At 42.3% G+C, this 27,605-nt stretch overlaps 1 protein-coding gene and 1 long non-coding RNA gene across 4 annotated transcripts in view; one reads left to right on the top strand and one right to left on the bottom strand.

Annotated features, from left to right (window-relative positions):
- Positions 1–1,477: 1,477 nt before the first annotated feature.
- TESPA1 (thymocyte expressed, positive selection associated 1) overlaps positions 1,478–27,605 on the bottom strand; it is a 35,822-nt gene continuing 9,694 nt past the window's right edge. The window contains exons 2-10 of one of the 3 annotated variants that reach the window (XR_009265626.1): positions 25,656–25,872; positions 24,670–24,712; positions 19,042–19,091; positions 18,335–18,388; positions 17,533–17,569; positions 17,173–17,271; positions 15,444–15,652; positions 11,157–13,174; positions 1,478–2,255 (exon numbers count right to left, since the gene is read on the bottom strand). Coding sequence is in view for 2 of the 3 variants with exons in the window: in XM_058742483.1 (XP_058598466.1) it covers positions 12,225–13,174; positions 15,444–15,652; positions 17,173–17,271; positions 17,533–17,569; positions 18,335–18,388; positions 19,042–19,091; positions 24,670–24,712; positions 25,656–25,818 (1,605 nt within the window). In the remaining variant the exon portion in view is untranslated. Of the gene's footprint in view, positions 2,256–7,810; positions 13,175–15,443; positions 15,653–17,172; positions 17,272–17,532; positions 17,570–18,334; positions 18,389–19,041; positions 19,092–24,669; positions 24,713–25,655; positions 25,873–27,605 lie in introns of those variants that run through there. The other 2 variants (XM_058742484.1, XM_058742483.1) reach the window with 2 other exon arrangements.
- On the top strand, positions 14,420–14,914 carry LOC131519449 (uncharacterized). The gene is made up of 2 exons (XR_009265627.1): positions 14,420–14,623; positions 14,862–14,914. It is a non-coding gene; the product is annotated as an uncharacterized LOC131519449 (long non-coding RNA).

Below are 27,605 nucleotides of genomic sequence, written 5' to 3'. Positions count from 1 at the left end.
GGTTGTCCTTGGTAGCAAATGAGAGGAGGTGGAGCGGGGCAGATGCTGGAGAGAGCTAAGGAGAGAGAGAAGCAGGGGAAGCCTTTGTTCTTCAGGCTAATGATAGAGTCCTACCCAGATAATTCCAATTACTGTCCAAGTTCTTTGGAATCTGCCTTGGAGGGGACCAGGAGGCAAATGCATGTTTTTTTTTTTTCTTTCCTTTGTTATTGCCTATGCAGATCCATCAGTTACAGACCTGAGGAGATTATCTTGTCCATACCCAGCCCCAGATGGCAAGCACCTCCCACCGACTGCACTTTCTAGAATCTTTCTGTTACACAATTCCTATAGGGAATCCGGCAAAGCTGAGTGTGGGGATGGCCTCTTTCTGCAGCCCCAGTCCATTTCCTCAATAAGATGTGGTCAGATATACTGTCTCTTAGGCTTTTTTAAATGAAGTAATCTCAGGGGCGCCTGGGTGGCTCAGCCGGTTAAGCGTCCGACTTCGGCTCAGGTCACGATCTCAAGGTCCGGGAGTTCGAGCCCCGTGTCGGGCTCTGTGCTGACTGCTCAGAGCCTGGAGCCTGTTTCAGATTCTGTGTTTCCCTCTCTCTCTGACCCTCCCCCGTTCATGCTCTGTCTCTCTCTGTCTCAAAAATAAATAAACGTTAAAAAAAAAATTTAAATGAAGTAATCTCAGATCCTTCTGTTATCTCTCATGACCAAGATGGCCTTAACATTCTCCTCAGTGTAACTGCAGTTTGGAGAGTTTTTTTCCTCTGACTGTAGGCTCTCACTTCCGTTTTCTTATAGCATTTACTTTAGAAAGCTTGTTACTGTAAATCCTTCTCTGACCCTTTGAGATATAAATCTTCTCCCAGCCTCATTTCAATTTTACAACCCAGGAAAGTCTTTCTTAGGACCTGAGATACTTCAAGGAAGATAGTGCCCCTTTCTCCCAAGTTCTGTGGAAGGCTGGAACCTAACTTCAGCAGGGCCCCTAGCTCCAAGTTGTCACAAAGATGCCAGAAAGTTTACTTTTCCATTATATAAGGCCAACCAGCAAATAAAGATGTTCTAAAAACCCTCCATCCCAGCTCTTAAACTCTCTGGTCCCTTGTTTCCACCTAGCTCGACAACCAGACTTGGTCAATGCTCTGTGCATTCTCAAAATCAACCTCTGTTGACTCATCGCATCCAGTACGATTTTTTTCTACTTTGACACTCATGGTTATACTTTCCCTCAAATCTCTCCCTTCTGGTCTTTGCTGACTTGCAGTTTATTAGGCAACTGAGTAATACATTATTGGAAGTGTGTGTGTGTGTGTGTGTTACCACTTCTACTCTACTAGAATTTTCTTGGGGGGAGGAACAGGCCTAAAATGCTCTGTACCACACACCACCTCAAAGAGCACTGTAGGTCTTCAAGTCCTGTTTGTTGACAAAATATTTTCCTTCCAACACAAACCACAACTGTTAATTCTCTTTAAAAATATGCCAAAGTTAAAAAAAATATTTTTATTGGTCTTTTGTTTTCTGCCAGCAGAAAATACTGTGATTGTTTTGCAATGACCAAGAGGAGGAACCCTGAATCCCACCCATGTTTCTTTTTCTTATGAAGATATGAAACTAGAGATAGAGGGAGGAATTTGGGATAAGAGGATGTTCTTCAGGTGAGACTTCAAGGAAAAAAAAAACAGGACTCTGGTGTTGTGGAAGATTTTCTGGAACTTAATTGGGAACACATGGGGATGTGTAGAGGCTCAGAGGGAACCTTACTGCTGGGTGCACCAAGGCTTCAGAGCTGAAAGGTGGGATTTCTCCATTTTCATTACTTTGAGTCCTTTGAGAGCATTCCCGTAGCAATCCTTGTGTCCTAAATTCGACCACTGTTAAATCCTCTAACTGCCTTAGGCAGTGTCAAAGCATGGGGGAAAATTACATTTTTGTCCAGTTTACCACTGCCTGTCTTGTGTTTTCTCATGCCCACATGGTAGAGAAACCAATGCACAGAGAAATGAAGTGATGTGCCTCAGGTCCTTCTCTGTGCATGCAGTTTATGACAACATCAGGGCATAGATTCCAAGTCTCGAGGTCTGATCTTTCCAGTGGACCACGATGCTTTTCTCCTACCGAGTTCAGGGGTTTGTAGGGTCAGGGAGCAGGAGCTGGACATTGGGGTAGTACAACCTCTTGTGAGCAGAGGTGGGAATTAGGCTCTTCTATGAGGTCACTGCTATCAGAACATGTATGGTTGTGGTGGTGGAAAAAGCCTGCAGTGGGAATAAAAAGAAAGACATCATGCATTTTTGAGTCAGCCCTGGGTGCTGGGGTTGGTAGAAGCTTTTCTATCCCACCTGTTGAAATGTTTCTCACTACTGCCAGTCATATTTAAAGTCATTAGCAGCAGCAGCAGCAGCAGCAGCAGCAAAGAAACCCTCATGTAACTGGGATTTTCTTGTGTGCCCCTCATGAAGTGAGATTCCTAGAAGTGTTCACTTTTTTTTTTAATGTTTATTTATTTTTGAGAGACAGAGAGACAGAGAGAGAGTGGGAGACACAGAATCCGAAGCAGGCTCCAGGCTCTGGGCTGTCAGCACAGAACCCGACGTGGGTCTCAAACTCATGGACCCGGAGATCACGACCTGAGCCAAAGTCAGATGTTTAACCGACCAAGCCACCCAGGCACCCCACTTTATTTTTGTTTTTTAAAGTTAAGTTTTCAAAAGCACTTTGGATCTCAACTGATTCCAAATTTCCAGTGACCCCACATTGTCAATATCTCTTCCTTCCTGAACCAGAGCCTCTCCCACCTTATTGATTCTTTTCCTTCGCAAATATATATGCTTAAACCTTCCCCATCCTAGAAAAAACAAGACATTCCTTAGAATCTCTGGACCCCTTTACCTACTTTATTGCATAATTTCCTATTCACTTTTCACAATCATACTTTAAAGCCCTGCCACACGAATAAAAATACATCAGTCATTATGTGGTTGCAAATCCAATGATATCTTTGCATTCTCCTTCCTTCTGGATATTTTATGATGTATGTTACTGAAGACTACACCCTCCTTCCTGAGACAAACTTCCCTTGGCTACTATCTGACACTTTCTTTTTTCAATCCATGTGGCTATTCCTTTATGAACATCTGCTGTTTGATCAATTTTTCCTTTTCTTTTTTTTTCCTTTTTTTTTTAGACACAGCATGCATGGTTGTGTGAGTTCACAAGTGGGGGAAGGGAAGAAGGAGAGAGAGAGAATCTTAAGCATGGAGCCCGTCTCAGGACTAGATCCAACGACTCTGAGATCATGATCTGAACTGAAATCAAGAGTCGGTCGCTTAACTGACTGAGCCACTTACACACCATTTGATCAATTTTTAAATACTAATGTTTCTAAAGGTTCCTTTTTCACTTCAACTTCTGACTCTGCAACCTTTCCCTAGGTGAACTATTATTTCTCATGCCTTCCTTCACCTATTATAAGTAAGCCTCGAATTCCAAAAAAAATGTTATCCTCAAATTCATATATCCAGCTGCCTTATGGACTTCTTTATTTTAGTATTTCAGAACTACTGCCAACTCATCATATCCAGATCTTAACTCATCGAATTATTCTAGACTTGAAAATAGACAAACAAGATTACCAGACGTACTTTCAGTACAGTGTTATCCTTGAGTTTTGTTTTGTTTTGTTTTGTTTTGTTTTGTTTTGTTTTGTGTTTTATCGGCTATTTCACTACTCTGTGGGGGCAGAGGTTATCTCACAAATGTATGCCAAGTAGAGATGCAAATAATTTCTTTCGAGTGTAACCAATAACCTCAAAGATGAGAATTTATGGTCTGGTTGTGTATTAACCAGTTGTGTAGTTAACTCGGGTTACCTAGTTTTAAAAGAACTAGCTTCTCAAATAGTCTTTGGACCAGTTCAAACACATTATTAATAGGAATTCTTATTAATTAATGAGTTGAATAAAATCTTTGAATGTGTTTACCTTATTTATATTAACACAAAAACCATTATTTTGTGTTTTTGAAAATTATCCTTTAAAATATTTGCCTTCCATCTTGCTCCTTCTACTGTATTTTGTTCTCTTTTTAAAAATGTTTTTGTTTTTATTTTTGAGACAGAGAGAGACAGAGCATGAGCAGGGGAGGGGCAGAGAGAGGGGGAGACACAGAATCTGAAGCAGGCTCCAGGCTCTGAGCTGTCAGCAAAGAGCGCGACAAGGGGCTCGAACTCACAGAGTGTGAGATCATGACCTGAGCCGAAGTCGGACGCTTAACAGACTGAGCCACCCAGGCGCCCCTACTGTATTTTGTTCTTAATAAAAGTACATTAATATTCACTTAATCTCTCAAGAAGAAACTTGGAAATTTCCCTATGTTTTTTTTTCTTTTCCTTCCCCTTCCCCCCAAACACAAGTCTGACTGGTTCTCAGTTTAGCCATTGGGCATATTAAATATCTGAAGTCCCACTCTTATTCCCCTCCATTCCTGGTATGCTCATCTAATTTCTGGTTGTCCCATTTCCCCTCAGTCTTTTGTGGTAGGCTTTCAAATGATTTTTCTTTCTCCGTTGGCTCCCTATTCCACCCATCTCCCATGCCTCTGCCAGAATGATCTTTCTAAAAGATAAATCTAATTATGTCACTTCTTTTGTAAATTTTTAAGTGGCTCCTCATCTTTCTAGATGAAATCAAAACACTTAAAATAATATTGAAGACCTTCGTTTCATAATGTAATTTCTACTTATCTTTCTTATTCTTCATTTTGATCTCCCACATATCCCCTTTCTCTCAATTTGCACAAGGTATAGTTTCTGAAGATGTTATGATATTCCATTTCTCTCTGCCTTGGAATGTGTGTATCTCTACCTGGTATATCAATGTTCTGTCACTTCTTCTTCTACTTCCCCCCACTATTCTTGCCTTGTTTGACCTTTTACTCATGTGTCTACATTCACCTGGATATGTCATCCTCTGGGAAGTTCATGTTTCTATGCCTCTGCAGCATTTAATGAAGTTATATAAATGTGCTTCTTGATTTTCCTGTCATGTCTTTTGCTGAACTGTGAGCATTCCCGCTTAATCTGAATGGCATTCCCTTGCCGGTGAGTTTATAAGAAGGCAGGCAAACTCCAGTAGTCACAAAGGCGGTGAGGGCATTGGTGCTTAGTGCAAAGGATTAGGGCACATAGTTAATGATAATCAGATTCAAGTACATGCAGTGGGGCTTGCTCTGATCCACCTTGGTAGTCCGAACTCCTGCACACTCAGGGCAGTGTGTTCTGATGAGAAGAGCACTGGTTTGGGAGTCAGGAGATCTGAGGTTTTTAACTAACGAGTTATGTGATCTTGCTAAGCAATTTTTTTTCTCATCTAGCCTAAATGATTAAAAGACTTACATGAGGTAATAACTCTGAAAGTGCTGTATTTGTCATGAAAGTCCCTTTCTACCTGAAGAGCTGGGTAAGGCGCTGTGGATGAAGATCAGGCCTCTGCTCAGCACATCTCTAGGAACAATGTTTGCATGGCAGGCCACGTGAATGTTGACACCTGAAGTTGTGTGGCTCGACAGCTTTGGCTACAGCCTTGGAAATCCACCGAAACATTGGAAACGTAACTCAGAAAATGGACATTAAGCAACACAAGGGGAGATGATCCAGTCCAGGTGAAGGGAAGGCCAAAGGAGAGGAAAGATATGAACACAGGTATAATGGCAAATACGAATTAAAAATAAAAGGCTTAATTTTCCCTCTTGTGGAAGCCCCCTCCCCTTTTCTGAAAGTGGGTTTCTTTAGAAAACTTGTAAGTTCTTTCTGCCTTTGAAATGTATGTAAATCTCTAAATAAGCCTCTTGCCACATTTGTGACCCTGAAATGTCTTTCTCAAGGATGATGGAAGCCTTTGCTTTGAAATGTAATAATCATCCAAGACTCTCGCCCTATCTCTGGGTCCCCATGAGAGACCAGGAGTCTACCGTAGATGCCCGGCTCCCACCTGCGCAACTACCTCTGTCGTAAAGATACGAGAAGTTTTATTAGTCCTTTGGATAAAGGCAATTAGCTGACAGAGCTGGCCACACCAGTTCCAAGGCGTATTGTATGTATGTAAGGGCCTTTATCTGCCTGCCTTTGGAAGAGGGTGGGATTTCTTCCTGTCTCTGCAATCTCTTTAGTGGATGGCCTCTGACACACACACATCATATTAAAAAAAAAAAAACTATTTTCTTTTTCTTATACCTTTCTGGAGAGGTTTTCTGGGATGGCAGAAGATTTTGTCTTTAATTATATTTCCCCAATAGATGCAAAAAAACCTTGGTAAGAACTGTAAGTGAGGCAGAAAAATAATCGTCACGTGCTCCTGGTGCCCTGTTGCTTTCCTCTCTGCCTCTCCCCATCCCTCCCTACACCACCTGTCTGATAGTGGCTCTTCAAAATTTATTTTGGTATAAAAGTAACCATGCCGGGTGTGACCATCTATAAAATGGGGAACAATAAAACGGCTATGTCATAGGATTAAGTGATTTAACTCCCACATAGTGCTAAGGCTTAGGCCTGACATGTAGTAAGCACTATACGTAAACATTTGTTGTTAATATTGTCACACGGGAAAATCTTACATCAAAGTGCAAGTCTGTAGCTACCTGTCTCATATCGGTCCCCTAAATATCAACAGACAGCTTTGGATTACCTGACATTTGGGATTATCTAAGACTAGTTTCCTTCTTTATCCGATGCTCTGCGTGGTCTCCCCACCCAATCCTGCCTGTCTTCTCCCACTGCCACCAGGAGAGCTGCCCATAAAGTGCAACTTCCACCTCCAGGTATGATCCCTTTGCAGATAGAATATATTTGAGCCTGTGCCCCCCCCCCCCCCCGATCTGGCTCTGCCTTTTATAAATGTGATAGAGGTCAACAGCTTAAATTTCTGCAACAGGGCACAAATGGAAAGGGCTATGCATTCGAAAGTCTTGAGTGTGGTGCAAATTATGAGGCATGATGAGGGTCATCTTTTCCTAGGATCTGGGAGGAAGATTAAGACTTCTTCTCTGACAGAGACTAAGTGAAAGCTGATAGCTGGGGACAAGATCCGTTTTTAAGGTGTCCGTGGGCTAACTACAGAAAAGCACTCACCTTATGTAGATGAATTAGAAAAAAAAAAAAAAGGAACTCTGCTTAGAAGATAAAGGCCTTTGAGATTTTGGATGGTAAGCACAGGAGAGCTGGATTTCCACCCCCGCTTGCCTCTTTGAGTATTTTTGTGCATTGTGAGGACTGTACAACTGGACTCAATGTCTGGCTGGGGGCTGCTATCCCTTCCTACCCAGGCTCACACCCCTCTCATGCCTGATGACAAGTAGTAGGTGAACACGAAGCTTGATACGGAGCTCCTGGGAGATCATTCGTCCTTGGGAGAGACAATTACAGGTCCTGGAGGCAGACTAGCTCTGCCTTAGAAGGTGGTGAGTGAACTTGCCCCTTCCACATTTATCACACAGTCTTTAATCTTGGCAGTCCTGAGGTGCTTTCACAGGTATTGCCCCCTTCTTGTGATGTCTTAAAGGATGATAGAGGAGTGAATAGAGAGAGATAATTCATAGCTTTGTGAAAAGACGATGAAACAAATTTATGGAACGCCCAAAAGATTTGGGAACCACCGTGGCCCGCTTGCCAAAGGCTGTGTCAGTGAAGCAGAGATCTCGGAGTCTTCTAGGAAATCATAGAAGGGCAACCTGCAAAATCATTTCCTCAACTACTCGAGAGAGTTAAGTACATTTAATTCCTAAAGTTGCTGTGTTTCACTGAATCTGAGAAACCATCTTTTGCAAGACTCCTTTATTTTATATTTCACTAAAGAGGAATAAAAAATAGACATCGGCACTGTCAGTTGTAAGACCCATTCTATTTCAGAGATATTAAAATGTGGAAAAATGCAGTCCTTAGAATAAGGGAAATACATCATTTCTAACCACATGTCCCTGGCAGAAAACAGAATCTGATTCCTTATCTAAAATTTACAACTCCTAACAATACTTTTTCCCTGGAGGACAGTTTTGTGAGAGGAACCGGTGTCCCGGGTGTTGTAGGTACTGCCCAGAAAGTAAAACATAGAACCTGCACACGGCCTGCTTTGCCAGACATCTTGGCATTTTCTTGTGTGAGGCTGACATCTGCTGGACAAATAACACTTGCGCAAAGCTTTGTATTTCAGAGTAAATTAAGTCAGTGGCAAAGAAACCTAGCTGTGGAGCACAGACTCCGCAGTTTCTATTTTAACGTGGTAAGTCTAGCAATTAATTTCCTTTTCAAATTTGTATGCTGTGGCTGAGTCTGAGTTAGCTATAGAATGAAAACTTACCCCCAGTGTATCTTTAATATGTGAGGAGTAAGCTCTTTAATGAAAGCAGTTATTCTTTCTTTTTTGTTTTAATATATTTTTTTTAATGTTTATTCACTTTTTGAGAGACAGAGACAGAGTGTGAGCAGGGTCGGGGCAGAGAGAGAGGGAGACACAGATTTCGAAGCAGGCTCCAGGCTCTGAGCTGTCAGCCCAGAGCCCGACAGGGAGGCTTGAACTCACAGACCGCGAGATCATGACCTGAGCCGAAGTCAGACGCTCAACCGACTGAGCCACCCAGGTGCCCCATGAAAGCAGTTATTCTTAATCCTCACGGTGCACTGAGATCATTGTGATGGACCGTTTGTAAAGTGGCATGACAACCCTCCCATCCACATGGTTTTTTGCAATGTGATCTTGCCACTCCTATTAAAAAATAGAGTCTGGGGATGCCTGGGTGGCTCAGTCGGTTGAGCGTCTGACTTCGGCTCATGTCATGATCTTGTGGTTCATGAGTTTGAGACCTATGTTGAGCTCTGTGCTGACAGCTCAGAGTCTGGAGCCTGCTTCGGATTCTGTGTCTCCCTCTCTCTCTCCGTCCTACCCACTCACACTCTGTCTCCCTCTGTCTCTCAAAAATGAATAAAAATGTAAAAAAAAAAAAAAAAAAGTCTGTTTTTCCTTCCCTTTGAATTCAGTTTGGTCTTGTGACTTGATTTGACCAATAACATGTGGTAAAGGGGACGTTGTGAAACTTGCAACATACCCGTAAATAGAAGCATTGGAATTTCAGTTTTTGATGAATTTAGGAATTCAGCAAAATAGGAAAGACAAGCTAGACTATCAAAGAAAGACACACCACATGGAGAGGGCTCCCTTTGACAGTCAACACTAAGGTTCCAGACATGTGGGGGAGTCCATTTTTGACCTTCCAATCCAGCCCAGCCAAATAGTCCAAAACAGCTGCATAAGTGAGCCCAGGTGAGACAAACAGGGGAATCTTCCAGTAAACCGACAAAATAGTGAGAAATAAGAAACAACGTTTTCTTTAAGCCACTACCTTTTAGATGGTTTGCTATGCAGCAATAGGAAAGCTTTAAAAGAAGAATAAATGATGCCCAAGTCCAAACCTTAGAGATTTGCATTTAACTCTATTGGTTGGACTCCAGGAAATAGCAGTTAAAAAAAACCTTGTAGGACTGAGAATCACTGATCTAAATATTTTATGCCCATGATTACCTTTTCTAAAATCAGCAACACCATTGTTGTTCTAATATGTTACATTGCCTTCACGAACTCTCTATAAGGGGTTGAAACTCTACATAAATGTCCAGTCCATACACACACACACACACACACACACACACACAATTATTATTAGTCTCCTCTTATGTAGGATAAAATTAAAGTTAAGTGATTTTTACAAGATCATTGAGTAAGTATAGAATGGGTCGTTTGACTCCATATCCTAAACTTCTCCCAACTATATATAATATATTGCTGCCTTCTGATATTTACTTCTTTTGTGAGTGACTACTGTATACATACAATTTATATATCTGGAGATGAAAGTAATGAGTAAGAGAGAAAGAAAAGCAACTAGGGCTCTACAATCACAGAAAGTTAGAAGAGCTAGAAATGTAAAGATCTCTGTGATTCTGGACAAGTAACACAGTAAATTTCGAGTACTGACCCAAAATGACTATTGGGCAAGGAAGTGCAGTCAATAGTACTAAGAGATTCAAAATGGAAGGAACTCTAAGCAAGACTCATTGCCTTAATTCAAGAAGGATTTCAAGTCCTGCTATCTTAGAAAAATAATTTTTTCCTGATGCCATCTTCTCTATGGTCCTAGGGGATAGGTGGTAAAGACTACAGGAGCCTCACTTATACTTAGTTTAAATAATGAATCTTTAGCCAAAGCGTTCAAAGTTAATGAACACAGTTAAGTGACACAGTTAATACTCAAACTCGCATTGAAAGGAAAGACATTTTAGCTGCAATAACCACCTATGTGAGATTTGTTATCCTTCTTTGACAAGGGAAGGAGAACTGTGGACATCAGACCTACTGGAAGGAGCTCAGAGTTTAGGGGAACATAGCTGCGAGATACACGGGGCCTTCCCCATGTGGTGATGTGGGCTGATTAGAATGTAGCCCTAAGCAGGAGCCAGGACGTAGCTCTTTATGGTTAAAAACTCCGGCAATGCTTCTCAAACTTCAGCATGCAAATAAACCACCTAAGGGTCTTGATAAAATTGTGATTCCTGAGATCTGGGGTGGGGTCTGAGATTCTACATTTCTAACAAAATCCCAAGTGATGCTATAGGGCTGCCAGTCTGCAGGCTACGTTTGGAATATGAAGGTTATACAGAATTTACCCCAGAACAGTTCTCAGACTGTGATTACAAGACCAGTGGCATCAGCATCACCTGGGAATTTGTTACAAATGCGAATTCTTGGGCCCTGTCCAGGGCTACTCAATCAGAAACTCTGGGATTTGGGCCCAGACATCTGTAGTTCAATAAGCCCTCCAGGTGATTCTGATGCTGAAGTCTGAGAACCACTGAACTAAAGAAGTATCTAACCAGCCATAGTAGAATCACCTGAGGAGCTTAAAAACAAAAGGTCAGGCACTGGTTTCCATGCCATGACATTTAATTAATGTCAATTAAATCAGAATCACAGGATGTGAGACCCTTCGTCATGGGTATTTAAAAAAATTTTCCTGGGCAATCACAATATGCAGCCAGGTCTGAGAATCACTGCCTGAGGGAGGGCAGAAGGGAAAGAGAGAGAGAGAGAGAGAGGAGGGAGAGACCCACTTACTGCCTGAGTCTTTGCTGGCACATCTGGTACAGGTGGGGGTGTCTGGGACTGTTGGGCCGGCAGCTCTCTTCGTCCTCACTATGGCTTTGCACCTGTAACCAAGATCCCAGCAGAACCCAGAGCCAGTGGGGAAAGGTGTTGGATGGCAGGTGGCCATAGGGGAAAGAGGCTGAGTGTACTTGAGAGACTTGGATTCTTCTGTCTTGGCAGGAATGTGGTAGTGAGGAACGCAGGAGCTGAGGTGCAGCTCTATGTCCAGTGAGAGGTGACATACATGCAAACGATATTACAAATCATCACAGCTTCTCTTTGTGGCAAGGGTCTGAGAACTTTCCCAAGAGAGCTCAGCATTTGATGGCAGTACTGTCTATAGTCCCAGGCAAGAGAGGTCTTAGGTTTTTGAGAGTTCACAGGATGAAGAGTTGGTGGACCTACATGATATGCCCACCTGGATCCTGCACTACCCCTTCTAGAACATGTTCTGGTTACAAAGGATGCCCAGATATTGTGCTCAGATGGCTTCAAGGCTTCTTCAGGGAATTGCACTGGTTTTGCCTGATATCTGTTGTCTTAAAAGGTTAACCTCTGGACTAACGTATGCACTCCTAGGCATGAGTGATGACCAGCGGATGGCTATTTTTGTGAGTAGATGGCTATTTTGTGTGTGTAGCTTTTGGATATGCAGGCTGGGGTGCTCACACATCTATAAGCAAAGTCTTTGTGGTTTAGGACAGATCTGGGCGTGGGAAGAGAAGGTGACAGTCCAGGAACTAGGGAGTGGCTCTGCCCACACTGCTGTGTTCTAGCACAGAAATCCGAAGAGTCTGAGAATTTAAATTTGAACCTGGACTTCCAGGTCTTTATGGTTACATATTTATTGATGTAGAAGAGAACATACTTTATTTCATAGTGTTTAGCTTAGTGTATAATCGACCTCTATTTATACTCTTGTGCTGATCCCACAAATGATAGACAGGTGTGCTTGATGAGAAACTTCAGTGAAGATCAGATCAGATGAGGAATTAGAAAAGTTCTGGAAACCTGGATGCTCTTAAGAAATCACACCTATTAATCCTTCTCCATTAACCTACTCCCAAAAGTTTCCGAATGTAGTTCAAGAATTGGGATATCTGGCGAGGACAGGGAGCCTGGATTCCCTTTACCCAATGGCAAGAATACAAAGCCTTTCTCTGCCAGCCTCTCTCCTGCCCCCAACCCTCTCATGTCCTCCAAGTCACAAGTGTCCTGCAGCTGCTGGGTTAGAGATGGGTGCAGTGCTGGGTGCTCTTGGCTCTGCTGGATGATGGACAAGTCCAATGACTTAACCATCCTGCTCATGGGATTCTCCTGAAACAGGCTCTTTCTTGCTCTGCTCTTTCTTTTCCAGAAAGTCGCATCCTTGGCTAAATGGACTTCCTTACTAGTGGCCTGTAGACCCCACAGCTCTCTCTTCACCTGTGCAGGGTCTGTGCTCCACTGTAGATCTGCTTTGGGCAAAGAATGTGTGCAACAGGTTGCCTCTGGGTTCGAATCCAGAGTTTGTGATGGTGTTTGCATTGTGGATATCCCCTGCTGTGTTTCCTCTTTATGGCAAAGGGCACATGGACCAGAAGAAGTGGGCAGCTTTGTGTCCCTGGTGGGAGGAACGGGATCTTCCTCTGAGCCTGGCCCAAACCCAAGGTCTTGTTGGAAGACCAGTTTATCTCCTCTCACTCTGTCCATCACTTCCCGTACCACTTGGTCCAAACTGTTCTTTTTGGTGATATTATGGGGTGCTGATAGCCGGTCTCGGGGACATGTATACAGGCACATCTTGGAGATGGCTTTCCGGAGGCGCTCTCTGGGTGACTGAGGTTCAGGTTGTGGAGCCAGAATCTTGATGGATGGCACATCAGGGTTGCAGTTCCAGAACATGTGGGATGGTGTGAACTTTTGGACAGGTGTCTTAGACACATAGGAGTAGAGACAGAAGAAGGCATCAGCAGTGACGGCCAGTGTTTGCACCTGCTTAAACCTGCCTGGGCACAAGGGTTAAAGATGGTGAATCTGGGGTCATCAGTAAATTATCCCTTGTATATCTTCCTTCAATAGCCTTCCCAAGGCTCAAAATTCAGAAAGAAGATGCCATATTTCCCAGCAGTGTTTCTCCCATTTAGATTTCTCACACCCAGGATCCCCCTTCTTCACTTTCTTGACTTCTTGATTCACCATCCTGAATAGATGATTTCCTTCAGCCCAAAAATTAATTCTGTATGGGATGAGGAGCTTTTCTGCATCCTGATTTAACATATCCTTTCTGATGTCAGTATATTCTAAACAATGGCTTCTAGTACTGTTTGCTTTAGATGACAAACATGACAAAAAAGGACAAAATCAACATCATTTTCTTAGTAACAAAACTTTAGGGTTCTAGAAGGCTTCTGGACAGCGACAAATTTGAAGAATGGCAATTATTAGCCAGTGGACTAGGGTACAGAAATTTAGATGGACTATATCATTTTTTAAAAAGTAAATGCTACACCCAATGTGGGGCTCCTATTCATGGACTATATCATTTTATTAGACCTTGCTTCACAAAGTGTGGTCCCTGGTCCAGAAGCATGGGCACTGCTTAGGAACCCGTTATAAATGTAGAATCTCAGACTGTATCTCAAGCATTTTAATAATCTCCTTTGGTAATTCATGCGCATATCCGTGTTTGAAAAGCACTGTGATAAACCATACGTCTATTACGGTGTAAAACTTCCAAAAGGCAAGAATCATGTTCCTCTTCTCTAGTCTGTTCTTCCAGAATTTAACATCTAATTATGTACTTGGCACTTAAAATAAATTCAATAAATTATCCTCTAATTTTAGTGTGCATAAGAATCATCTAAGGTTGTGAAAATACTCCAACTCAAAATCATTGTTGCAGCAGGTCGAACTCAGGAATGTAATTTTACCAAGATTATTTCAAGTTGAATCTGATGCAAAGACTCTGAAACAACACTGTCAGAAACACAATCATGTTGAGGATGTCACAGAATATAATTTGAAACATAATCTAACATAAGAGTCAAATAGAGGGGCACCTGGGTGGCTCAGCTGGTTAAGCGTCTGACTCTTGATTTTGGCTCAGGTCATGATTTCATGGTTTGTGAGACTGAATTCCATACCAGGCTCCTTTCTGACAGAACAGAGCCTGCTTGGGATTCTCTCTCTCTCTCTCTCTCTCTCTCTCTGCCCCATCCCTGCTTGTGCTTGCTGTATCTCTCTCTCTCTCTCTCTCTCTCTCTCTCTCAAAATAAATAAATAAACATTAAAAAAAGAATCAAATAGAGTCTTTTATCCCTCATCCAGCTAGAGAAGTCCTCTCATATCTTTGCTTAGTATGGAATCAGGACAATTTAAATAATTGTTACCCTGGATGTGGTCTAAGGATTACACATAAGAATCCTGTGTGCTTGTTTAAAATAAATACTCCTGGGGTGCCTGAGTGGCTCGGTCGGTTAAGCATCCGACTTCGACTCAGGTCATGATCTTGCAGTTTGTGAGTTCGAGCCCCGCGTCGGGCTCTGTGCTGACCGCTCGGAGCCTGGAGCCTGCTTCGGATTCTGTGTCTCCCTCTCTTTCTGTCCCTCCCCTGCTCATGCTCTGTCTCTCTCTGTCTCAAAAATAAATAAAACATTAAAATTTAAAAAATAAAATAAAATAAATACTCCTGAGCCTCTCCCTCTGTGGAAAAAAAAAAAAGCCTATGAATATGAATGTTTTATAAAGTCTCTGGACAATCTAACATATTTAACTTTGAGAACAATTGCCCTAAAGGGAAGTGATTTTAATACAGTGGCTATAAATGAGGAACGTTCTATTGTTCCAACTGATGAGAACAATTGCCCTAAAGGGAAGTGATTTTAATACAGTGGCTATAAATGAGGCATGTTCTATTGTTCCAATTGATGAGAACAATTGCCCTAAAGGGAAGTGATTTTAATATAGTGGCTATAAATGAGGAACATTCTATCATTCCAACTGAGAAATAAAAATGGGGATAAGAGGTAAAAACATTGTTCTCATTTGATTCAGCTAAAGGAGAGAAGGCCTAAGAAAGTAATAGTGATATGAAGTGTCTTCAAGACTATTTCTTTAAGAGGGAGAGGCATACATCAAAATTCTCCACATTGAAAACAGCAGCAAGGAAATAGACACAAGAAACAAAGGGTCGGTGAAACTGACCAAGAGGAAGTAGCATCTAGAGCCACTGTTGTGAATGGCGGCGAAGTAGAGCGGGCCTATGGTAACACTCACTGGCCAGCATGAGGCAAGGGTCCTCCGTCTCAACCCTCCGCACCTGGGCCTTCAGGAAGAGTTGGAAATCAATGCCTTTGGCCTGAGAAGGGGTAGTGAAAAATCGGGCGGGAATCCGAGAATTGTCCTTGTGGTCCTCTTGGCCAAAGCCCAGACTGAAGAGGATGTCTTCTGCATCTTCTTGCACCTTGTCCAGAATCTCAGAGATGCTGAAAGGAGGGAGGTTCGGTAAATAGGGGCAACTCTGAGTTTCAAGGTCATCCAGAGTACCTAATAAAATTGCCAGAAGACTTACATACCTTCCTGATCCTTTCTCTAGCTTCCATTTTGACTTTGAGAAAAGCTTTCCCTTCTGTGAACCTACATTTTTGGTCTGAACATGGGAATTACAACCCAGCCCTGGTTTAAAAATCCAATTAGACTCTATCATAGTACTTTAAACATCACAGATGAATGAAAATTTGCTATGAGAGGGATATAAAAAATTGAAAACATCATAGATTTAAAGAAATCTTATGGTTATGGGTTATTAATCAGTCAGTTCCCACCTGCACATACTATGATTTCGCTGGCTTTTGCCAAATGCTTTGTGGCTTGCTACTCAACTTACCCTGATGGTTGTGTGGGACAACGAGGCACTGAGTGTGTAAGAAACACAAAACTCATTTTATCCTTACCCTGAGGTAAAAATTAACCAATGTTCAAAACCTGATTTTGTAGCACTATTTTTTTTCAGGACAGAAACCCTGCATTACAGAAGATCAAGCTCTCTCTGTCTCTCTCAGTGTGGCACTAACATGTCTCTACATCCAAAGCTGTGTACCACCAAGCTGGTGACACTAGAGCTCAATAACTATGCATTCCACATGAATAAGTCATGGGGATGAAAAGTACAGGATAGGGGATATAGTCGGTAATATTGTAACAACATTGTTATGGTGACAGATGGTTACCACACTTATCCTATCTTATACAGTGTAATGTGTAGAAGTGTTGAATCACTATGTTACACACATGAAACTAATATAATATTGTATGTCAAGCATATTTCAGTAAAAAAGTACAGATATCTGAGTCTCCAGAGATTCTGACTCAACTGAAGTGGGATGTGGCCAGGGTAGAGGCTTAGTGAGGACAAATCACTAAAGATAGGCACATGGCTAATAAATCTGAGAACTGGGTCTCAAATTCAAACCTTGACACCAAATTCCAAACACTTGTTATCACACTGCTTTGTTTTTCATAACTTTCCACCTTAAAGTTGTTTGTGTTTGTCTTTTGTTCACCCTACTTGACTGGAGCTCCTGGGGGCAAGCACTTTGCTTCACGTTTTCAAATTTCACATAGTCATTGCCCCATCTGCATAAGGGGATACAAAATTGCCTGAGTGAATCAATATTTAATTGCTTCATTCAATCAACAGATCAATCAATGCATTTACCGTAAACAATTGCTATAAGTCTAGGAACTGTGGTGATACCCATACTACACCTCCTGGGGTACAAGTTCACCTCTGTTTGACACAGCATTCCAGCTCTGAGCCATGGATTCCTCTGCACTGCCCCCTGCCCGTTGTTCTTGAAGCAAATGTGGACATACTTCTCAAGTACGTAACTGCATAGAATCTCCAGTAAGGTATCCAAGAAAAAATGGGCAAGGGTTCTTGGTTCCATTCTCTTCTGCCTCTCCTCTTCCCCACTCATACAACCCTGCCACACCTGGTATCTACCTTGAACTAGTCTTGTTGGTCCCACTGGTCATGCTGCTGGAAGCCAAACTGCAGCCAAGATCCAGTAGCTGGAAGGGCCGGGCTGTCTCCAGGAGACTCCTGCAGGGATAAGAGCTGATGTCACATGACTCTTGTCAGCAGTCTACATCCTGGTTCCAAGACGTGCTCTGCTGGGCATATTTACCCCCCTGCTGTGTACCTTCTACCGTCTACTGCACAAACTCAGTCTAGGGCCTCATTCCTGGTTGGAAAATCTCACCCTTTACCTCTTTGTGTTTGATCTCTTTGACTCTGACACCTACCCTAGTTCAGTGGCTCCTGACAGAGACATCATTCAGTCTGGGTGACCCTAACACTTACCTGGAGAAGACTTTGCCATTGGCGGCCAACAGTGTGGCTGGGCAAGGAACAAAAAGGCAAAAAGAAAGTTAGAAGGGAAAATGAAAATCACCTATGCTGCCTTTCTGAACTTAAAACTCAGCCCCCCTCCATTCCTCTCTGCCACTACTACAGGCTTGCTGAACCCCATGAACTCTGCTCTTCATGGGAGTATCTAAAGATCATCAAACATAGACCTGGAAGGGAGGCAGACATGGCAGAGAACAAGTGGCCCTAAGCCTCCGAACTTATAAAAACCATGACTGGTGTCTAGGCCAGAGTTTCTCTGTCTTGAGGAGGGTAACATCATTCAGCCTTCTAGGCTAGTGTTCCTGCCCCACAGAGTGAGTCTCTACAGGTCCCGGGAGACACTGGTACATTGCAATACCTCCATCCTTTATTTAAACCGTCATCTTCTTGCAGGCAATCTCTCTCTTATACCCAGTATTTAGTCTGCTTTACGCTTCCTACACAGATTCAGTGATGTCTGGGCAGCCAATGTTATGGTGATTTTATACGTAATCTTCCCAGGAGCCAAATGAAAGCCCTCATGATGGACTGGTAGGCATCATGTGAGGTTAGTGAGGAAGTATGTCTGGACACATGATGCTTTATGAGTTTTACCTTACGTCGTAACGAGACTGCTTTTTTCCTACAGATAAGACCCCAGTGAATGGGTTTCTTTTTTCCACAGTTCTCCCTTTGCATTCTACCCTTTCATTTCTTAAGTATCTAATGTATAACCTCTTTTTTGATTCCAACATCAAAGAGCTGTGCCACTTACCCTCTGCTCCTAGGGTCAAATCATCTTCGAAGCTGGTTCCATGGCTGAGGCACCCTGTGGAATAAGGCAAAGGTCACAGAAAACAGGCTTACACACACATGCACACACACACACACACACACACATTTATATACACGAACATCTATGAACACATAATCACATCAGACATCACATGTTTGCAAAACTCCCCCCAGCTATACATACACTACTTCAGAAATCACATTTATATTTTGATTTAGAAAGACTGAAACAATCACCTGTAATTAACCTGTCTCCTATATCACATAGTCATGTACACGATCCTCTGTCAGGTAGTGAGCACGCGGAGGTGTGTACTCACACTCACACGCATAAACACACACATCTTATAAAGCTCTTTTCCTGTAACGGTGGTTGGTAGCTGAACAACCACTAACAGAAGATAATCTTTGAGTACTAGTCAGCCTGTCAGCTGAGCCAACGCTTACTCTATCTTTTGGACCTCGTAGACTGCCTTGTGACTACTAATAGGTGTTTTATAGACAGTTAAAAGGCAGTCAGCATTCTTATATGTGCATATGTGTGTGCATGTATATATACTCTCTCTCTCTCTCTCTCTCTCTCTCTCTCTCTCTCTCTCACACACACACACACACACACACACACACACAGCCATATCACTGTCCAGATAGAAGAATAATAGAAGAAAGAAGAGAGCCTATACTCACCACTGTAGCCTGACTGTCCTGTTTCCTCAAAAAACCCTTCTTCAGAGTACCTGAGGAGCAAAAATGAGGGTTGAAGCCACTACATTTTCCAAGGTGCTTTTCCTCAAATACATCTCACAAGTTCACGTAATTTTCCAATGCGAACCAGCAGTACTTAACTGCCTTTATGTTGAAGAAAAGCTAAGACAGAGTGGCTAGTTGACAAATTCGTAGAAGTAGTCAGGGGAAGTGGGACTAGGGTGCACTGTATTTTAGATTGTGCTGCTATTGTACTGACCACTCCGTCCAAAGTCAGCTCAGAAAGCGACAAGTCTGCAGTTGCTAGGTAAAACAGGAAAGAAAAAACAGAGAAACAAAACCAGAGAAATACATTTATAGTAGCCGTGCTTAGGGGTGCCATAATTTCCACATGACAGATACAAGTGTTGATAGTTTTCAACTTGTAGGAAGAGGTCAACTTGACTCCCCACACCCTCTTCCTTCTCTCTGAGCCATGATCATATCTCTCAGGAAGCAGCAGAAACTGCGTTTTGGTTAGAGATTCTGATTTTACATTTTGAGGTATGGTCTTATCAAACATTTGCCATCTCCACAAGAGGGACAGACAGAAATCAGCATACTTGCTAGTGAGAAACAACTCAGTTTTACCAACCAGGAAGAATTCTGTGTCTGAAACAGGTGATTGCATTCCTGCTTCCTGGCTGCTGTTCTGTTCTCAGATATTACATAAGAGGATGTGGATACCTAGATATGTCCGCTTCCAAGGACTAATATGTTGTGAGTTTTACAGCGTTCATTTTCCTGAAAGTTTTTAAACGGGAAGTTGCACATGATGCTTTGAATCTAACCTCAGTATGTAATCACTCAGTGAAATGTTTAATTACTCATTAATGGTAATGAGTTTACTAACTGAACACCCATAGATCAAGTTGTGTTTAAGTTTTGCAAAATAAATCACTGCATATATAGACATCTTTTATTGGCACCTTCCTTTCAATAGTGGAAAATCAGTCATGTTTTCCAAAATCTGTATTTTTACGTCTTCATGAAAAAAAAAACTGCCCATCAAGGTACATTATAAAATAATGTAATACACAAGCTAATTAAGGATGGTTAACTCTCATATGATTTCACTCATACGTGAAATTTAAGAAACAAAACAGATGAACATAAGGGAAGGGAAGGAAAAATAAGATAAAAGTCAAACCGTAAGAGACTCTTAAATACAGAGAACAAACTGAGGGTTGCTGGAAGCTAGTGGGGGGCGGGATGGGCTAAATGGGTGGTGGGCATTAAGGAAGGGACTTGTTGGGATGAGCACTGGGTATTATTTGTAAGTGATGAACCACTAAATTCTACTCCTGAAACCTACACTACACGATATGTTAACTAACTTGAATTAAAATTAAAAAAAAAAAAAAGAATGGGTAACTCTATAAATGTGCTTCTCTTCCTAACAGATGACACAAAAATGATTTTAATATAATATTATGAACATATATGTTAGTATATACACTATTAAAAATATCAGTATAAATTTATATTTACTATTACTACTAAAGAACCACAACATATAAAGTCAACTATTAGAATAGTGAGGTTGACTATTGCATTTAATGCTTGTGATGTAGCTACATGTAATGGAAGTATCAAAGCCCTCCAGAACTGGGAGACACCAAATCTTTATTGTAAAATGGACAAATCGTATGATAAATTAATGCTTTACAACGACAAAAAAGAATGAACATTTAACAGGAGACCTACCCTCAACAAACTTCGAAGCACACAATACTGCATTGTTAACAATACTGCACTGTTAATATAGGCACTATGTTGTGTAGAGCTCTAAGACTCACTCATCTAGTGTAACTGAAACTTATACGTGTTGAGCTGTACTACAGTTATATTAAAAAGAAAAATTCAATTGATATGTATGCTATACTTCAATAAAATTTACTTTAAAAAATACCGCAGGTAAAATTTCTGGGGTGTCCAAGCACAACTCAGTGTTATTCACTAAATACGAGGTTTTGTTGGGTGTTCAGCCTACATGTCTCTTCTCTGGTTGTGCCCTGGCAGGCGTGTTCATATTCTCTATATGAGGACCAGCCCAGGATGAGCTTTGGGATAGGCTGTGTGTAGGTGGAATCTACTACAGAAGTACGGACATGAGTCTGGATCTACTAATTGACCCGAAGATGACTGAAAACTTCATGGCCATCACCCAAGTACCAGGCCTTTCATGTATTAATGCTTAGGACATAAAACCCATGACTAGGAACTAGATCCGTAGCTGCTCCTCTCTGTCTTGCACTGAAAGATCCCTTTGCATCATCTCAAGTCTGAAATAGGACAGCCAAGGTACTGCTTGTCTCGTATAGCGAGTTCCTAAGCAAAAGTAGGAGGGAGGATCGGATTGTGAAAAGAAGGATGTGACTCTTTTTAGCTTCTTCCAGCAATTTCCATAGATCTTGCCTGTGAGATTTAAGCTCAAGTCCACACAGATGATTTCTGGGCTCCCAACCCTACCTCTCATGATGCACAAGCAACACACTCATATCCTAGAAACCCCCCTGGGAGCTTTAAGAGGAGAAAGAAAAAGGAGAAGCATAGTTTGTGAAGATATACATGATCTAGACCTGCAGCAGAATGGTCTGCCACTGGATTCAATACACTGAGAGACACTGACACTAAATTACCCAGGAGGTTGGCAGGTTTCCTTGGAAAGCCTGTCAGAAAACAAAACCGTGTTGCTATCGGAGAATGTTTATTTGGCACTGGAAAGAAAATGGAAACCATAGAGCCTTGAAATAAAATTTGAGAAGTGCGGCCAAGCACCTGTCAACAGAGTGGACAGGTATCCGGTGAATATGGGCTCCTCGTTCTTCTTGTCTCGTCTGTGGTCTTGGCAGCCTAAGAATTGAACACTGTGGTGACTCAGAAAGTCATATCTGGAATGCATTTTCCCTATCTTCTTCAATGTCTATTACCAAAATCAAGTGTTCTCTCGCTACCGTCAATCATCCTTAACCTTTAATTTTTCTAATTGTTTCATATAACTAAAAAGTATTACATTGTATTAGGGAGGATTCAAAAATAGATATAATTGGAAATATTTTATAAACCTAATAATTCCCCCTCCAGAGACAAATGTAGTTTTTTTGAAGTTTATTTATTTTTATTGAGAGAGAGAGAGAGAGAGAGAGAGAGAGAGAGAGAGAGGCAGAGAGAGGAGAGAGAGAGAACCCCAAGCAGGCTCTGCATTCTTGGCACAGAGCCCAGTGTGGGGCTTGAACTCATAACCGTGAGATCATGAGCTGAGTCGAAATCAAGAGTTGAATGCTTAACTGACTGAGTCACCCAGGCACCCTGACAAATGTGTATTAAGAGATTTTCCTGTGGGCTTTTTAAAGTTTCACTATTAAAATTTTTTCAACACATCAAAAGGTAAAGAAAAAATGACAGATACCTTGCACTTGCCACGCTACTTTCACACCTGTAAGCATTCTGTCATATTTGTTCCTGAACTCTCTTAATAAAAATAAAAATATAATATTAAAAATATAACTACAGCCTCATTTTACTCCCATTCCTTCCCAGAGGTGACCACTATCCTCGAGTTGGCATGTATCCCTTCTGCACATACTTTTCTGAGAAATAAAGAGATTTAGACAGACAGATGCTAAGTATATAGGCAGGTCTATTTTGTGAAATTTTCAAGTAGCACAAAGCCCCTCCTTTATAAACCTCACTGCTCACGTATTATTACAGAGCATAAAGCATTTGTGCATATACTATATCATTTAAATCTCACAATAAACATTGAAACTTTATTATTATTCTAGGTCTCTACTTTCTAGGCAAGGAGTCTGAAATAGAAGGAGTGTTGATTGTTTTCTTACAGGTGGTTCCACAGATAGTTAGCACAACTTTTGGCTCAAATCCTGGAGCCTTTTTACTCACCAGACTATTTTTTTTCAGCCCATGTTTTGTTTAGGGTTTATTTTTGTAAAATATGGGGGGGGGGAACGTAATTTCTGGAGTTTACAATCTTGTGTTTCTGTGAATTTATTCTTTCCAGCTGGAATGTAGTATGTTTTGAGTCAAGGAGCATATTTTAAACTACTTGGCCCCCTCTGAGGGGATTTAGACGATCAGACATTATCAGCAAATATGCTGTCAACAATTACTGATGAATTTAAATTGACTCAAGAATAGTTCATGATAGAAAGACCAGGAGCTGACTGGTTCTCCAGTAGGTATCAGGTGAGGCATTCTAAATCCTAGGACAGTTGTGATGCACCAAAAAGTGCCAGCATTCTTATTACCACCACCCCTTCAACTTTCTGAACTTTGAGGACCCTTTACTGACTTTGAAGCCAATGAATTGTGAACCAGATTAGGACAAGAAGGACAATATGTTTTGTAAACCACAAAACCACAAAATAAATCCCTCCTGGCATTACCTTCTGGGGCAGAATTGAAATAAATAACCTTAGATGATTCAGTTCCTACCAAATAAGCAAGGATGGGTTTATTGATATGTTAACAGGTCCCCAGACTTTATAGATTGAAGGCCATATAAAGTTTGAAACATTCCTGAAGGGGAACTAAGGAGCTGCATTCTCAGCATCATCACACAGAGGATCAGGATTAAGTAGGGCATAGAAGCTTTCCCTCTGGGTAGACTGAGCCTACTTAAAAGTAGGGTTAGGGTTAGGGTTAGGTACTGATGAGGTGTGGGGTCTCCTATTTTACTGTTTCTGAGGAGAGAGATACTGCATTTTGCCCTGAAGTACCTTCTCCAGTTCTGGTTTCAATGACTGGGGTAAACCGGCAGCCTGTCTTCCTGCGTTCTGTAGTAGAAATTAACACAGTGATGAATTCCTATGATGATAAGAACAATGAGGTTTCTGAGAAATATCATACGATTTCACTCATATGTGGAATTTAGGAAACAAAACAGATGAACTTAGGGGAAGGGAAGGAAAATAAGATAAAAAGAGAGGGAGTCAAACCTATGAGACTCTTAAATACAGAGAACAAACTGAGGGTTGCTGGAGGGCTGGTGGGTGGGGGTATGGGCTAGATGGGTGATGGGCATTAAGGAGGGCATTTGTTGAGATGAACATTGGGTGTGATATGTAAGTGATGAATCAGTGGGTTCTACTCCAGAAACCAATACTGCACTGCATGTGAACTAACTTGATTTTAAATAAGTTTAAAAAAAAAAAAAAAGGACAATTGGGTTTCTAACTCCTGTTTTGTTATACAGTGTCAGACTTCAGTCTGAAGAAGAAGCAATGGAGGCGGGATCTGAAAAGCCCGGACAGTGCCCTTAACTGCAGATGTCCATCATTCTGGACTATAGACCGCATCCAGTCTGGATTTCCAGGCCTCCACTCCTAACTTAGTCTCAGCCCAGAGCTGTGCTTCATTCATGGCCCACTCCCCACATTCGCCCCAAACCCTTGCAATCCACACCCCCACCCCCGCCATTTCCACCTCACATCTAACCATGAAGCCCAGTCAAACCCGTTTCGCTGTCTCTGAGCTCCCAAGAGTCAGGGCCTGTTCGCAGATTTAGCCATCCACCCCACTCACTGTCACCGCCCGTCTGGCACTTACCCGCAGTCCTGTAGCCAGTCTTCAATCTTACTGATCGGATTCCCTGGAAATAGCAGAGAGCAGATCGCCGTGAGAGCTAAAGGAGGCCAGGCTTCCTCCCTGCAACTCAGCCTGTTCTGCAAGTTTGTCCTTATGTAAGCCGTACCATGACCCCTTTCCCCCCACAAAGCTTTTCTGTAAGAGATGAGAGAATTCTCCCATGTATAAAAATAGTGGGTGTTTCTTCTCTCTCTGCTTCCCGCCCCCTTCTGCCTGGATTGTGGAAAATGCCCAGGATGGCAGGCCCACGGCTCCCTTTTCCTCAAGGTTTGGGAACAGGGGTGGATTCTTCTCTAACAAAATTTAAAAAATAATAATAATAAAAAGAAAAAGACAACAAAAAAATCAGAATTTTGTGCTTACACTTTTGTTTTCTGCCAAATAAGCAAGGATGGATTTATTTATATAAAAGTTTTTTGTTTTTTTTTTTAACTCTTAGGTCTACAGTCTCATTTGAACCTCTAAGCAGCTGTGAGAGGCACATAGAAAACGTACTACCACGACTTGAGGTATGACCACTTCAATCAGACAAACACGCCTTTGAGAGGTAAGTGACTAGCCAAAGGTCACACAGCTCCCTAGCAGTGGAGTTGAAGTCAGAGTCCCAGCATCCACTTGAGTGTAACCTTGTTGCACAGACAAAATAAAAATGCCCCAAAGCATTCAAGAGAACCCTGACCTCAGGCCCTTATAGCCCGGGATGATGCAACAATGTGCTTTCTTTTTCCTCATCTTATGCTTATCTCTCTCTCTCTCCCACAATCTATATCTTGTATCATTTCACTCTTCTTCCTTTAAACTCATTAAACCCATCAAAATGAGCCTCCCTGAAGGCCTAGCCTCACCCAGGAAACCACTGCCCACGGTCTGCAGACCTGTGCCCGTGGGCACATTTTCCCCAGCACCAGGCGATGTGGAAGTCTATTTGTGGTCTAACTGCCTCTTACCTTCCTGGAAAACGTCATCCAGGCTGGAAGGCTCAGGATCTGAGACATCTTGCAGGACAGCCCCGGCCTCCTCTTCCAAGACCTGGGTCTGCCAGTGGCGGCTCTGCCGGAGCCAGGCCCGCCGCTTCTCCCAGGACGTGGGGCTCAGCACAGAGCCCTCCATGGCCCTGGCTCAGACTTCAGGGCCTCCCGCCACGTAATGCTGTTCTTCTGAGAGCTGAAACACAGTGATAGCCCCCTCATTGTCCATTCAGAAGCCACCCCAGGGTTGCCCCACAACTCCCCAGCTCTGCATCAAGGAGCATGACCTCTGTGCCCATCCAGGAAGAGGGAAGAGATGTCCAGCCCTTCTTCTGTCTTCCAAAAGAAAAAAAAAATGTTCTGAAATATACCAGGGCAAGTCTTTCAAATCAGCAAATCTGGCAATTTCAAACATCTTATGATGTAAAGGACATTGAGAAAGTTCTTCTAACATAAAAGAACTGCTACTTCTCATGAAAGTTGACATACTATATTAAAAAACAACTTTTGGGGGCATGTAGGTGGCTCAGTCAGTTGAGTGTCTGACTCTTAACTTTGGCTCACGTCATAATCCCAGGGTTGTGGGATCTGTGCTGAGTGAGGAGCTTGGTTAAGATTTTCTCTCTCTCTCTCTCTCACTCTCTCTCCCTCTGCCCCTCTCCCCTGCTGGTGTGCGTGCTCTCTGTGTAAAACAAAACAAAACAAAATAAAACAAAACAAAATAAACTTTCTCTAATCCTTAATGATGTTGCCTCTCAGAAGCTTCCATTAAAATTAGAATATCTTTAGGGGTGCCTGGGTGGCTCAGTCGGTTGGGCATCTGACTTTGCCTCAAGTCATGATCTCACGGTTTATGAGTTCGAGCCCCGCGTCGGGCTCTGTGCTGACAGCTCAGAGCCTGGAGCTTGCTTCTCTTCTGTGTCTCCTCTCGCTGCCCCTCCCCCACTTGCACTCTGTCTCTCTCTGTCTCTCAAAAATAGATAAATGTTAAAAAAATTAGAATATCTTTACATTTGCAATGTATACAATTCACTTTATTTGATCTTCATAGAGATGCATGAAGAATTTCCAGGTCTGAAAGGTTAAACAACTTTTTCTAAGGTGCCACAGCCAAGATGTCACTCCAGCTACAGTCATTCTGAGTTTGTTGTTTGTTTTGTTTCGTTTCCTGTTTTATGTATTAGGGATCCGCATAAGATTTCTCTTGGAAAAGAATTCCCATAATACAAACAACAAGGAGATGTGGCCTTATGCAATTAGCAGTCACAACCTCCAGGATCATTACTTTCTGATTTGTCAACCTGGGTTTCTCCATAGCTATGAGTTAACGCCTTGGTTCATCAATGCATTTATATATTTTTTTCTTTTTTCTTTGTTTTTAGTTTTTATTTTAGAGAGGCGGGGGGGGGGGGGAGGGAGAGGGAGAGAGAATACTAAGCAGGCTCCACGCTGACGTGGGGCTCAGCCCCACAGCTGTTGAGACCATGACCTGAGCCAAAGTCGAATCAGAGGTTCAACCGACTGAGCCATCCAGGTGCCCCAATGCATTCATATTTCATTTAACACTGCCCACTCAACATCTCTTGTGTTCCTCCCAAAGATGCATTCTGATGGCACTAGCCACTTATTCAAAGAGGAAGAAGGAGGGGAAAAAAATCACTCAGCTGTCCAAATAGAGCTTACAAAGCCTTGAGGCTGATGTACCTAGAGGTGCATTCACTGGCTTATACTCTGTCCTACCTCTTCCCTCCTGCTACTCTCACTCAGCCCGTACGGTGAACAAGTAGAAGTGGGACCAGAGCTCTTCGGGGTCTCATCTGTCTCCTCCCCAGAGCTGCCACCAACAGCTTATTCTTCATCGCTGTGCTTTTAATTGTTAGAGCAAGGGAGGGGTGCCTGGGTGGTTCAGTCCACTGAGTGTCCAACTTT

This window comes from Neofelis nebulosa, chromosome 8, assembly GCF_028018385.1.
Source record: "Neofelis nebulosa isolate mNeoNeb1 chromosome 8, mNeoNeb1.pri, whole genome shotgun sequence".
NCBI classification, from domain to species: Eukaryota; Metazoa; Chordata; class Mammalia; order Carnivora; family Felidae; genus Neofelis; species Neofelis nebulosa.
This window is presented reverse-complemented; position numbering and strand designations above follow the sequence as displayed.